The 14,583-nt window shown below is 49.5% G+C and overlaps 1 protein-coding gene across 2 annotated transcripts in view; it reads right to left on the bottom strand.

The window, feature by feature from the left end:
* Window positions 1-387: 387 nt before the first annotated feature.
* Window positions 388-14,583, bottom strand: part of LOC119956003 (serine/threonine-protein kinase PAK 4-like) — a 118,945-nt gene continuing 104,749 nt past the window's right edge. For both annotated transcript variants that reach the window (XM_038782677.1, XM_038782685.1), the window contains one exon: window positions 388-1,095. In XM_038782677.1, coding sequence (XP_038638605.1) covers window positions 940-1,095 — 156 coding nt within the window. In that variant the 3' untranslated portion in view covers window positions 388-939. The remainder of the gene's footprint in view (window positions 1,096-14,583) is intronic.

The raw sequence follows: 14,583 nt of genomic DNA, 5'->3' as shown, positions 1-14,583 counted from the left end.
GGTGAGGGTTAGTGTCTGTGGAACTGTACTCCAGTGAGAGTCCGTACCTCTGGAACTGTTCCCCAGTGAGAGTCAGTGCCTGTGGAACTGTACCCCAGTGAGAGTCCGTGCCTCTGGAACTGTTCCCCAGTGAGAGTCAGTGCCTGTGGAACTGTACCCCAGTGAGAGTCCGTGCCTCTGGAACTGTTCCCCAGTGAGAGTCAGTGCCTCTGGAACTGTTCCCCAGTGAGAGTCAGTGTCTGTGGAACTGTTCCCCAGTGAGAGTCAGTGTCTGTGGAACTGTTCCCCAGTGAGAGTCAGTGTCTGTGGAACTGTTCCCCAGTGAGAGTCAGTGCCTGTGGAACTGTACCCCAGTGAGAGTCAGTCTCTGTGGAACTGTTCCCCAGTGAGAGTCAGTGCCAGTGGAACTGTACCCCAGTGAGAGTCAGTGCCTGTGGAACTGTACCCCAGTGAGAGTCAGGCTCTGTGGAACTGTTCCCCAGTGAGGGTTAGTGTCTGTGGAACTGTATCCCAGTGAGAGTCAGGCTCTGTGGAACTGTTCCCCAGTGAGGGTTAGTGTCTGTGGAACTGTACTCCAGTGAGAGTCTGTGCCTCTGGAACTGTTCCCCAGTGATGGTCTGTGTTGACTGCGGTTTCTCACTCTACGTGCTGATGATAGAGCTATTGTGTGGATTCCACCCAATGTTCCATCAATACCACAATATACCCACCTATGTGAGGTATTCTGGAGAGACCAGGAGATTTATAATTTCTCCGGTGAAAACATGGATTACCCACTGTCCTCTGCTTTGCTTTTCCCATTATATAGCTGAAACGTGCAATCTGAGGCAGGAGATCAGCCCCCTAGCTCTTTCTTCAGCACAGAACTTGGGCCTGGGCTATTACTCTCCTAGACCAGGGTAACATCACCCTGTTTGCACATGTAAATTCTCCTCTATGTCAGCACTGTCTGCATTCCTGAATCAGAGAGATCATACATTCGGGTGGTCCAGCCTGCAGCAGAAACGGATGATTCAGCAGCTCAATGGACGTAGCTCTGTCTGTCACATCGTGAACCAGGATCCGGCGCAGGAAATCCCTGAGGATGGGAGAGACCTGCAGAACGAAACACATTACCCATCAGTTAACAAACAAGCCAGGGCTGAGTGGAACAGACCAGTCAGAATAGTTCATCACAATGAACCCCATCCACATTGCCAGAGCTCAGTCTGAATATTCTAATCCAATTGATAGTGTGCCATTGACAAACTTCCCAAGGCACTTTGTGCCTCTCCCAGGAGGTGGTATAGTTCTGGGTGGGGATGTATATATTGAATGGGGAATGGTGAATGGACCAGAGGGTCCTTTCCTGTCCATCATTGTTCATTATTCAAAGTTGAGTGATGACAGCGGGTTTGAATGGGAAGGGAGGACACCATTAGCAATATTGGCTAACATGGGGGCCTGGAAGGGAACAGTCAGGAGTATGGTGGGGCTAGGGCTGAGGGGACACAAGCCCCATGGTCATGACGACATTAGAGAGCACACGGTCAGGACTGGGGCAGGGGGAATCTGCGAAGAGGTGGGCAAGGAGAAATGAGAACAGCAGATGGTCCCCATCTTAGTGACAAAGAAGTCTGTGGGATTGCCCACTCCTTCACTGAATCCCGTTGGGGAAGAGGGTGGAAGGGATAATGGAGGCTTGGCTTGATATTGAGGGATGGACGAGAGTAAATGCTTTACTGGGGGCAAGGGCATCAGAGATGGAAGAGAGTCGATGACAGAGCAGATCGACAGCTTCAGCAGTGTTATGGCAAATGGAAGTTGGAAGTTTGAAAGTGCTGTTGCAAACAATTGTTTTTTCGAAGGTGAACCCAGAAGTGGGGCCTTTACAGCTTTGGGTGACTTGGGGAGGTTCACAAGGAAGTGAATGTGCATGACCTTGGCAGTAACTGAAACCACCCAAGTTGAAGAAGGCAAGGTGATGGGGGTCGGCATGAATAAGGCTGCTGCATAAGGTAAAGATGCATGGCATTAAGGGTAAAGTAGTAGCATGGATAGAGGATTGGTTAATTAATAGAAAGCAAAGAGTGGGGACTAATGGGTGTTTCTCTGGTTGGCAATCAGTAGCTAGTGGTGTCCCTCAGGGATCAGTGTTGGGCCCACAATTGTTCACAATTTACATAGATGATTTGGAGTTGGGGACCAAGGGCAATGTGTCCAAGTTTGCAGATGACACTAAGATGAGTGGTAAAGCGAAAGGTGCAGAGGATTCTGGAAGTCTGCAGAGGGATTTGGATGGGTTAAGTGAATGGGCTAGGGTCTGGCAGATGGAATACAATGTTGACAAATGTGAAGTTATCTATTTTGGTATGAATAACAGCAAACAAGATTATTATTTAAACGATAAAATATTAAAGCATGCCACTGTGCAGAGAGACCTGGGTGTGCTAGTGCATGAGTCACAGAAAGTTGGTTTACAAGTGCAACAGGTGATTAAGAAGGCAAATGGAATTTTGTCCTTCATTGCTAGAGGGATGGAGTTTAAGACTAGGGAGGTTATGTTGCAATTGTATAAGGTGTTAGTGAGGCCACACCTGGAGTATTGTGTTCAGTTTTGGTTTCCTTACTTGAGAAAGGACATACTGGCACTGGAGGGTGTGCAGAGGAGATTCACGAGGTTAATCCCAGAGCTGAAGGGGTTGGATTATGAGGAGAGGTTGAGTAGACTGGGACTGTACTCGTTGGAATTTAGAAGGATGAGGGGGGATCTTATAGAAACATTTAAAATTATGAAGAGAATAGATAGGATAGATGCGGGCAGGTTGTTTCCACTGGCGGGTGAAAGCAGAACTAGGGGGCATAGCCTCAAAATAAGGGGAAGTAGATTTAGGACTGAGTTTAGGAGGAACTTCTTCACCCAAAGGGTTGTGAATCTATGGAATTCCTTGCCCAGTGAAGCAGTTGAGGCTCCTTCATTAAATGTTTTTAAGGTAAAGATAGATAGTTTTTTGAAGAATAAAGGGATTAAGGGTTATGGTGTTCGGGCCGGAAAGTGAAGCTGAGTCCACAAAAGATCAGCCATGATCTCATTGAATGGCGGAGCAGGCTCGAGGGGCCAGATGGCCTACTCCTGCTCCTAGTTCTTATGTTCTTTTGAAAGAGACCGCTTCAACGCTGTTGGCGTGTCATCGACCGGCCCACCCACGATGCTCTGCCCCCGATGGGCTGAGTTGCCGATGGTGTAGTCCCAGCAGTTGGGAACCCAAAGTGCCGGCTGTGGACAGTGTCTTGCACCGCCACACTCATCTGGGATTCGTACCGCTAGCCGGGGGGGCTTCTGCTAGGGCTGGGGGGACTGGTGGGGTGTGGCCAGGAGGTGGGCTGCGGGGTCACGGTTGGCGGGTTAGGATTCCTGCACGGCCGGCACATGTTTCACGGCACGACCGGTGCAGGTCGTGAGCCATGCGCTTGTGCGGCTCTGGACCCAGCCATTCTCCAACCGTTTTCAGCGCAATCCGCAAGTGTTTCACGCGGCGCTGGTACTAGCCGTCACCGGTACAGGAGTCGGTGAGGGGTTCCCGCGGATTCTCTGTTTGCGCCGGCACTTAGCCTCAGGAATGGAGAATCCAGCCCCGTAACTTTAATTTTTTTAATAAAACATTGAGGAACATAATCACAGAACTGCTAATCATCTCAACAGCAAAAACAATGAGCAACCACGAAAAAATTGGATTCTGATACAATATGCCTTTACTCCTCCCTTATTTTAACAGTTACACACAGATTTTAGGATTAACATGGATTACAAAGTAATCTTAATCTTACAATGGTCTGATTAACACAAAGTCCCTTTTAAGCACAGAAAATTTGCTTTGTGATGTACCATTTGTCAATGTACTCTGTTGATTATTATTTTTTTGTCTACTATGTACGTACTGTGTACATTCCCATGGCCGCAGAAAAATACTTTTCACTGTACTTCGGTACATGTGACAACAAATCAAATCAAAATCAAATGATTGTGGGCAAATATACTCTCCACTCTGAACCCGGGTGAATCTTTGTGGCTAGCTCTACAGAATACCTCAGATGATTCTTACATGAGAGTTTCCAAACTCCACTCCCAAAAACACACTTTAAAATCTTCTCTCATAGTTATAACACTTTTTCTTGGCGGTTTGCGTTCCAAAATCTAGACCAGGTGACACTCTTAATCAAAGTTTCCACTCCACATTAACATTGCATCCAGTCCAGGATTTCACACCAACCCCTTAAGGACTGTGCAAACGTCTCCCAATTGCTTTAATTCCCAGATTATATTAAAATGGCATCAAATGTTTGTTTTACCTTTGGAGGCTGTTGTCCCACTTTAAATATGGTCACTGTAATTGTCTCTTTAACTCAGAACACCTGGTTTACTCTTAGAACATAGAACATAGAATGATACAGCGCAGTACAGGCCCTTCGGCCCTCGATGTTGCACCGACATGGAAAAAAAAACTAAAGGCCATCTAACCTACACTATGCCATTATCATCCATATGCTTATCCAATAAATTTTTAAATGCCCTCAATGTTGGCGAGTTCACTACTGTTGCAGGTAGGGCATTCCACGGCGTCACCACTCTTTGCGTAAAAAACCCACCTCTGACCTCTGTCCTATATCTATTACCCCTCAATTTAAGGCTATGTCCCCTCGTGCTAGCCACCTCCATCCGCGGGAGAAGGCTCTCGCTGTCCACCCTATCTAACCCTCTGATCATTTTGTATGCCTCTATTAAGTCACCTCTTAACCTTCTTCTCTCTCAAGTCAAGTCCATCAGCCTTTCCTCATAAGATTTTCCCTCCATACCAGGCAGCATCCTGGTAAATCTCCTCTGCACCCGTTCCAAAGCTTCCACGTCCTTCCTATAATGAGGCGACCAGAACTGTACGCAATACTCCAAATGCGGCCGTACTAGAGTTTTGTACAACTGCAACATGACCTCATGGCTCCGGAACTCAATCCCTCTACCAATAAAGGCCAACACACCATAGGCCTTCTTCACAACCCTATCAACCTGGGTGGCAACTTTCAGGGATCTATGTACATGGACACCGAGATCCCTCTGCTCATCCACACTACCAAGAATTTTACCATTAGCCAAATATTCCGCATTCCTGTTATTCTTTCCAAAGTGAATCACCTCACACTTCTCCACATTAAACTCCATTTGCCACCTCTCAGCCCAGGTCTGCAGCTTATCTATGTCCCTCTGTAACCTGCAACATCCTTCCGCACTGTCTACAACTCCACCGACTTTAGTGTCGTCTGCAAATTTACTCACCCATCCTTCTGCGCCCTCCTCTAGGTCATTTATAAAAATGACAAACAGCAACGGCCCCAGAACAGATCCTTGTGGTACGCCACTCGTAACTGAACTCCATTCTGAACATTTCCCATCAACTACCACTCTCTGTCTTCTTTCAACTAGCCAATTTCTGATCCACATCTCTAAATCACCCTCAATCCCCAGCCTCCGTATTTTCTGCAATAGCCGACCGTGGGGAACCTTATCAAACGCTTTACTGAAATCCATATACACCACATCAACTGCTCTACCCTCGTCTACCTGTTCAGTCACCTTCTCAAAGAACTCGATAAGGTTTGTGAGGCATGACCTACCCTTCACAAAACCATGCTGACTATCCCTAATCATATTATTCCTATCTAGATGATTATAAATCGTATCTTTTATAATCCTCTCCAAGACCTTACCCACCACAGACGTTAGGCTCACCGGCCTATAGTTACCGGGGTTATCTCTACTCCCCTTCTTGAACAAAGGGACCACATTTGCTATCCTCCAGTCCTCTGGCACTATTCCTGTAGCCAATGATGACCTAAAAATCAAAGCCAAAGGCTCAGCAATTTCTTCCCTGGCTTCCCAGAGAATCCTAGGATAAATCCCATCCGGCCCCGGGGACTTATCTATTTTCACCTTGTCCAGAATTGCCAACACTTCTTCCCTACGCACCTCAATGCCATCTATTCTAATAGCCTGGGTCTCAGCATTCTCCTCCACAATATTATCTTTTTCTTGAGTGAATACTGACGAAAAGTATTCATTTAGTATCTTGCTTATCTCCTCAGCCTCCACACACAACTTCCCACCACTGTCCTTGACTGGCCCTACTCTTACCCTAGTCATTCTTTTATTCCTGACATACCTATAGAAAGCTTTTGGGTTTTCCTTGATCCTACCTGCCAAAGACTTCTCATGTCCCCTCCTTGCTCGTCTCAGCTCTCTCTTTAGATCCTTCCTCGCTTCCTTGTAACTATCAAGCGCCCCAACTGAAACTTCATGCCTCATCTTCACATAGGCCTCCTTCTTCCTCTTAACAAGAGATTCCACTTCTTTGGTAAACCACGGTTCCCTCGCTCGACCCCTTCCTCCCTGCCTGACTGGTACGTACTTATCAAGAACATGCAATAGCTGTTCCTTGAACAAGCTCCACATATCCAGTGTGCCCAACCCTTGCAGCCTACTTCTCCAACCAACACATCCTAAGTCATGTCTAATGGCATCATAATTGCCCTTCCCCCAGCTATAACTCTTGCCCTGCGGGTTATACTTATCCCTTTCCATCACTAACGTAAAGGTCACCGAATTGTGGTCACTGTTTCCAAAGTGCTCACCTACCTCCAGATCTAACACCTGGCCTGGTTCATTACCCAAAACCAAATCCAATGTGGCCTCGCCTCTTGTTGGCCTGTCAACATATTGTGTCAGGAAACCCTCCTGCACACATTGTACAAAGAACGACCCATCTAATGTACTCGAACTATATCTTTTCCAGTCAATATTTGGAAAGTTAAAGTCTCCCATAACAACTACCCTGTTACTTTCGCTCTTTTCCAGAATCATCTTCGCCATCCTTTCCTCTACATCCCTAGAACTATTAGGCGGCCTATAGAAAACTCCCAACAGGGTGACCTCTCCTTTCCTGTTTCTAACCTCAGCCCATACGACCTCAGAAGAAGAGTCCCCATCTAGCATCCTTTCCGCCACCGTAATACTGTCCTTGACTAGCAGCGCCACACCTCCCCCTCTTTTGCCCCCTTCTCTGAGCTTACTAAAACACCTAAACCCCGGAACCTGCAACAACCATTCCTGTCCCTGCTCTATCCATGTCTCTGAAATGGCCACAACGTCGAAGTCCCAGGTACCAACCCATGCTGCCAGTTCCCCTACCTTATTTCGTATACTCCTGGCATTGAAGTAGACACACTTCAAACCACCTACCTGAACACTGGCACCCTCCTGCGAAGTCAAATCTGTGCTCCTGACCTCTATACTCTCAATCTCCCGTACCCCAAAACTACAATCCAGGTTCCCATGCCCCTGCTGAATTAGTTTAAACCCCCCCAAAGAGCACTAACAAATCTCCCCCCCAGGATATTGGTGCCCCTCAGGTTCAGATGTAGACCATCCTGTCTATAGAGGTCCCACCTTCCCCAGAAAGAGCCCCAGTTATCCAGAAATCTGAATCCCTCCCGCCTGCACCATCCCTGTAGCCACGTGTTTAATTGCTCTCTCTCCCTATTCCTCATCTCACTATCACGTGGCACGGGCAACAACCCAGAGATAACAACTCTGTTTGTTCTCGCTCTGAGCTTCCATCCTAGCTCCCTAAAGGCCTGCCTGACATCCTTGTCCCCTTTCCTACCTATGTCGTTAGTGCCAATGTGGACTACGACTTGGGGCTGCTCCCCCTCCCCCTTCAGGACCCGGAAAACACGATCCGAGACATCACTTACCCTTGCACCTGGGAGGCAACATACCAAACGTGAGTCTCTCTCGCTCCCACAAAATCTCCTCTCTGTGCCCCTGACTATTGAGTCCCCAATTACTAATGCTCTGCTCCTCTCCCCCCTTCCCTTCTGAGCAACAGGGACAGACTCCGTGCCAGAGGCCCGTACCCCATGGCTTACCCCTGGTAAGTCGTCCCCCCCACAAGTATCCAAAACGGTATACTTGTTACTCAGGGGAACGACCGCAGGGGGTCCCTGCACTGACTGCTTCTTCCCAGTCCCTCTTACAGTTACCCATCTATCTCCAGTCTTTGGTGTAACTACTTCCCTGAAGCTCCTATCTATGACCCCCTCTGCCTCCCGAATGATCCGAAGTTCATCCAGCTCAAGCTCCAGGTCCCTAACACGGTTTTTGAGGAGCTGGAGTTGGGTGCACTTCCCACAGATATTATTCTGAACAATACCTAGGTCTCTGTTCACTTAACTTCAGACTTCTTGGACAATGCTCCACATTTCTTTGGTTTCTTTAACTAGCTGCTCTTCAGATCTCTGCACTTGTTTTTTTAACCATTACTCCATGGTATAGCCTTTCTTCTGTCAAAGCTGAAAGAGATGTTCCCTCTCTAACCTTCTAAACCCACTACTTCTAGCAGAGCTGTGAGAGCTGCCTTCTCTCTCACTACATATCTCCAAGTGCAATCAACTTGGCTAAGTTAAAACTCAAAAGTTTCTAAATCAACCTCTATATTTGTATGTCTTTTATTTATTCTTCACATCGTAGCCCTCTCTCAGCACAATAGAACACAGTTGGAACTTAATCAATACACACCCATACATACACCGTTGTCCAGCATGAGTCTAACTATAGGTTTAATCCTTGCAGGCACAAAAATGTTAAATTAAATACATTTAAAACTATACCTTATTTCTAAGGTATGGGGGCAGCACGGTAGCATTGTCGATAGCACAATCGCTTCACAGCTCCAGGGTCCCAGGTTCGATTCCAGCTTGGGTCACTGTCTGTGTGGAGTCTGCACATCCTCCCCGTGTGTGCATGGGTTTCCTCCGGGTGCTCCGGTTTCCTCCCACAGTCCAAAGATGTGCAGGTTAGGTGGATTAGCCATGATAAATTGCCCTTAGTGTCCAAAATTGCCCTTAGTGTTGGGTGGGTTTACTGGGTTATGGGGATAGGGTGGAGGTGTTAACCTTCGGTAGGGTGCTCTTTCCAGGAGCCGGTACAGACTCGATGGGGCGAATGGCCTCCTTCGTACTGTAAATTCTATCTATACTGTTTACTAATACAAATATAAACCCATTAAAACTGTGTTTGTTTTCCCAACACAACTAATACTGTCCTTGACAGTGCCACTCACTCGCCATGAAAGAAAAGAGAAAATATCTAGAGAAGAAACGGTGGTTAGCACTGTTGACTCACGACGCCGAGGGCCCGGGTTCGATCCCAGACCAGGGTCACTGTCCGTGTGGAGTTTGCACATTCACCTTGTGTCTGCGCGGGTTTCACCCCCACAACCCAAAGATGTGCAGGGTAGGTGGATTAGTCACACTATATTGCCCCTTAATTGGAAAAATAGAATTGGGTACGGTAAATTTTTAAAAATAGAAGAATCTAGGGAACAAGGATATAAAGGGTAGCACGGTAGCATTGTGGTTTGCACAATTGCTTCACAGCTCCAGGGTCCCAGGTTCGATTCCCGGCATGGGTCACTGTCTGTGCGGAGTCTGCACATCCTCCCCGTGTGTGCGTGGGTTTCCTCCGGGTGCTCCGGTTTCCTCCCATAGTCCAAAGATGTGCAGGTTAGGTGGATTGGCCATGCTAAATTGCCCTTAGTGTCCAAAATTTCCCTTAGTATTGGGTGGGGTTACTGGGTTATGGGGATAGGGTGGAGGTGTTGACCTTGGGTAGGATGCTCTTTCCAAGAGCCGGTGTGGACTCGATGGGCCAAATGGCCTCCTTCCGCACTGTAAATTCTATGAAATTCTATAAAGGAGAGACGAGACATTTGACAGAAGTTCTTGCTTGAGGGGTAGGGTGAAAATGTGATTTGATGATTAGGTCAACACCATGGCAGCAGATATGCTCATGCTATATTATAGTGTAAGTATAACCAGCAATTGTAAGTGCAGTGAGGCACCTGACTTTATTAGATTAAGAGAAATTGACCTGTATTGCACGTCTTGTAATGTAAAATTTGAACTGTAATGGAATGAGCTCCCTTCACCACTTGGGGAGGTAAAGAGTTAACATTGAGGGTAAAATACAAGCCCCATACCAGCCTCCCCAGACAGGCGCCGGAATGTGGCGACTAGGGGCTTTTCACAGTAACTTCATTGAAGCCTACTCGTGACAATAAGCGATTTTTAAAAAATGAGTGCAATGGGTTAAATGCAGGCAGCAAATAAGCACTATTGCATCAGAATCCACTGGGTGTCACTGCCTGCAAGACTTTCCTCCTGACATCCAGTTAAATGCTATGTTTATGTCACTCATACTTATGACTCATCCCTATGTCTATGGTGAGGGTGGGGAATACTGTCCGAGACAGTGATGTGCGGGGAGGGGGGTTACATTCTGGCACAGTGGCTGGGGAGTACAATGGTCGATGCAGTGACCGGTACGATACTGTCTGGTATGGTAACAAGGTTAACACTGTCTGGTATACTGCAAAGAGGGAAAGTCAGAGGGGGCCAGGCTCTACTGAATCTACAATACTGCCACTGGGCAGCAACGGCAGAAAAAGTCAAGGGGATGGGTACAAGAACCTGGCACAGACTGGGTGCAAATAGAGGAGACCTCCAGTAAAGGAACAACCCTCCGGGCCCTGGCCACAGCAGCACCCCCGTCCGCCTCAACAAGATACACAACAAGCCCAGCACTGGGTCAGCACTGTCTGGTACACTGACTGGGTCAGCACTGTCTGGTACACTGACTGGGTCAGCACTGTCTGGTACACTGACTGGGTCAGCACTGTCTGGTACTGTGACTGGGTCAGCGCTGTCTGGTACACTGACTGGGTCAGCGCTGTCTGGTACTGTGACTGGGTCAGCACTGTCTGGTACACTGACTGGGTCAGCACTGTCTGGTACACTGACTGGGTCAGCACTGTCTGGTACTGTGACTGGGTCAGCACTGTCTGGTACACTGACTGGGTCAGCACTGTCTGGTACACTGACTGGGTCAGCACTGTCTGGTACACTGACTGGGTCAGCACTGTCTGGTACACTGACTGGGTCAGCACTGTCTGGTACACTGACTGGGTCAGCACTGTCTGGTACAGTGACTGGGTCAGCACTGTCTGGTACACTGACTGGGTCAGCACTGTCTGGTACTGTGACTGGGTCAGCACTGTCTGGTACACTGACTGGGTCAGCACTGTCTGGTACTGTGACTGGGTCAGCACTGTCTGGTACACTGACTGGGTCAGCACTGTCTGGTACACTGACTGGGTCAGCACTGTCTGGTACACTGACTGGGTCAGCACTGTCTGGTACTGTGACTGGGTCAGCACTGTCTGGTACACTGACTGGGTCAGCACTGTCTGGTACAGTGACTGGGTCAGCACTGTCTGGTACAGTGACTGGGTCAGCACTGTCTGGTACACTGACTGGGTCAGCACTGTCTGGTACACTGACTGGGTCAGCACTGTCTGGTACACTGACTGGGTCAGCACTGTCTGGTACAGTGACTGGGTCAGCACTGTCTGGTACACTGACTGGGTCAGCACCGTCTGGTAATGTGACTGGGTCAGCACTGTCTGGTACACTGACTGGGTCAGCACTGTCTGGTACACTGACTGGGTCAGCACTGTCTGGTACTGTGACTGGGTCAGCACTGTCTGGTACACTGACTGGGTCAGCACTGTCTGGTACAGTGACTGGGTCAGCACTGTCTGGTACACTGACTGGGTCAGCACTGTCTGGTACAATGACTGGGTCAGCACTGTCTGGTACACTGACTGGGTCAGCGCTGTCTGGTACACTGACTGGGTCAGCACTGTCTGGTACTGTGACTGGGTAGCACGGTAGGATGGTGGTTAGCATAAATGCTTCACAGCTCCAGGGTCCCAGGTTCGATTCCCGGCTGGGTCACTGTCTGTGCGGAGTCTGCACGTCCTCCCCGTGTGTGCGTGGGTTTCCTCCAGGTACTCTGGTTTCCTCCCACAGTCCAAAGATGTGCGGTTTAGGTGGATTGGCCATGCTAAATTGCACGTAGTGTCCTAATAAGTAAGGTTAAGGGGGGGTTTGTTGGGTTACGGGTATAGGGTGGATACGTGGGTTTGAGTAGGGTGATAGTTGCTTGGTACAACATCGAGGGCCGAAGGGCCTGTTCTGTGCTGTACTGTTCTATGTTCCTGTCTAACAGGATCGAGGGGCTGAATGGGATTCCTCCTGTTTTAAAAATTTTTATTTAGGGAGCACTGTAGCATGGTGGTTAGCATAAATGCTTCACAGCTCCAGGGTCCCAGGTTCGATTCCCGGCTGGGTCACTGTCTGTGTGGAGTCTGCACGTCCTCTCCGTGTGTGCGTGGGTTTCCTCCGGGTGCTCCGGTTTCCTCCCACAGTCCAAAGATGTGCGGGTTAGGTGGATTGGCCATGCTAATTTGCCCGTAGTGTCCTAATAGTAAGGTAAAGGGGGGGAGTTGTTGGGTTACGGGTATAGGGTAGATACGTGGGTTTAAGTAGGGTGATCATTGCTCGGCAGAACATCGAGGGCCGAAGGGCCTGTTCTGTGCTGTACTGTTCTATGTTCTATGTTCTATGGGTCAGCACTGTCTGGTACACTGACTGGGTCAGCACCGTCTGGTACACTGACTGGGTCAGCACTGTCTGGTACACTGACTGGGTCAGCACTGTCTGGTACTGTAACTGGGTCAGCACTGTCTGGTACACTGACTGGGTCAGCACTGTCTGGTACTGTGACTGGGTCAGCACTGTCTGGTACACTGACTGGGTCAGCACCGTCTGGTACACTGACTGGGTCAGCACCGTCTGGTACACTGACTGGGTCAGCACTGTCTGGTACACTGACTGGGTCAGCACTGTCTGGTACACTGACTGGGTCAGCACTGTCTGGTACACTGACTGGGTCAGCACTGTCTGGTACACTGACTGGGTCAGCACTGTCTGGTACACTGACTGGGTCAGCACTGTCTGGTACACTGACTGGGTCAGCACTGTCTGGTACACTGACTGGGTCAGCACTGTCTGGTACTGTGACTGGGTCAGCACTGTCTGGTACTGTGACTGGGTCAGCACTGTCTGGTACACTGACTGGGTCAGCACTGTCTGGTACACTGACTGGGTCAGCACTGTCTGGTACACTGACTGGATCAGCACTGTCTGGTACACTGACTGGGTCAGCACTGTCTGGTACACTGACTGGGTCAGCACTGTCTGGTACACTGACTGGGTCAGCACTGTCTGGTACACTGACTGGGTCAGCACTGTCTGGTACAGTGACTGGGTCAGCACCGTCTGGTACACTGACTGGGTCAGCACCGTCTGGTACACTGACTGGGTCAGCACTGTCTGGTACACTGACTGGGTCAGCACTGTCTGGTACTGTGACTGGGTCAGCACTGTCTGGTACACTGACTGGGTCAGCACTGTCTGGTACACTGACTGGGTCAGCACTGTCTGGTACACTGACTGGGTCAGCACTGTCTGGTACACTGACTGGGTCAGCACTGTCTGGTACACTGACTGGGTCAGCACTGTCTGGTACACTGACTGGGTCAGCACTGTCTGGTACACTGACTGGGTCAGCACTGTCTGGTACACTGACTGGGTCAGCACTGTCTGGTACACTGACTGGGTCAGCACTGTCTGGTACACTGACTGGGTCAACACTGTCTGGTACACTGACTGGGTCAGCACTGTCTGGTACTGTGACTGGGTCAGCACTGTCTGGTACTGTGACTGGGTCAGCACCGTCTGGTACTGTGACTGGGTCAGCACCGTCTGGTACACTGACTGGGTCAGCACTGTCTGGTACTGTGACTGGGTCAGCACTGTCTGGTACTGTGACTGGGTCAGCACCGTCTGGTACTGTGACTGGGTCAGCACCGTCTGGTACACTGACTGGGTCAGCACTGTCTGGTACACTGACTGGGTCAGCACTGTCTGGTACACTGACTGGGTCAGCACTGTCTGGTACACTGACTGGGTCAGCACTGTCTGGTACACTGACTGGGTCAGCACTGTCTGCTACACTGACTGGGTCAGCACCGTCTGGTACTGTGACTGGGTCAGCACTGTCTGGTACACTGACTGGGTCAGCACTGTCTGGTACACGGACTGGGTCAGCACTGTCTGGTACTGTGACTGGGTCAGCACTGTCTGGTACACTAACTGGGTCAGCACTGTCTGGTACTGTGACTGGGTCAGCACTGTCTGGTACACTGACTGGGTCAGCACTGTCTGGTACACTGACTGGGTCAGCACCGTCTGGTACACTGACTGGGTCAGCACTGTCTGGTACACTGACTGGGTCAGCACTGTCTGGTACACTGACTGGGTCAGCACTGTCTGGTACACTGACTGGGTCAGCACTGTCTGGTACACTGACTGGGTCAGCACTGTCTGGTACACTGACTGGGTCAGCACTGTCTGGTACACTGACTGGGTCAGCACCGTCTGGTACACTGACTGGTCAGCACTGTCTGGTACACTGACTGGGTCAGCACTGTCTGGTACACTGACTGGGTCAGCACTGTCTGGTACACTGACTGGGTCAGCACTGTCTGGTACACTGACTGGGTCAGCACTGTCTGGTACACTGACTGGGTC

This window comes from Scyliorhinus canicula, chromosome 2 (genome assembly GCF_902713615.1).
Source record: "Scyliorhinus canicula chromosome 2, sScyCan1.1, whole genome shotgun sequence".
Taxonomy (NCBI): Eukaryota; Metazoa; Chordata; class Chondrichthyes; order Carcharhiniformes; family Scyliorhinidae; genus Scyliorhinus; species Scyliorhinus canicula.
This window is presented reverse-complemented; position numbering and strand designations above follow the sequence as displayed.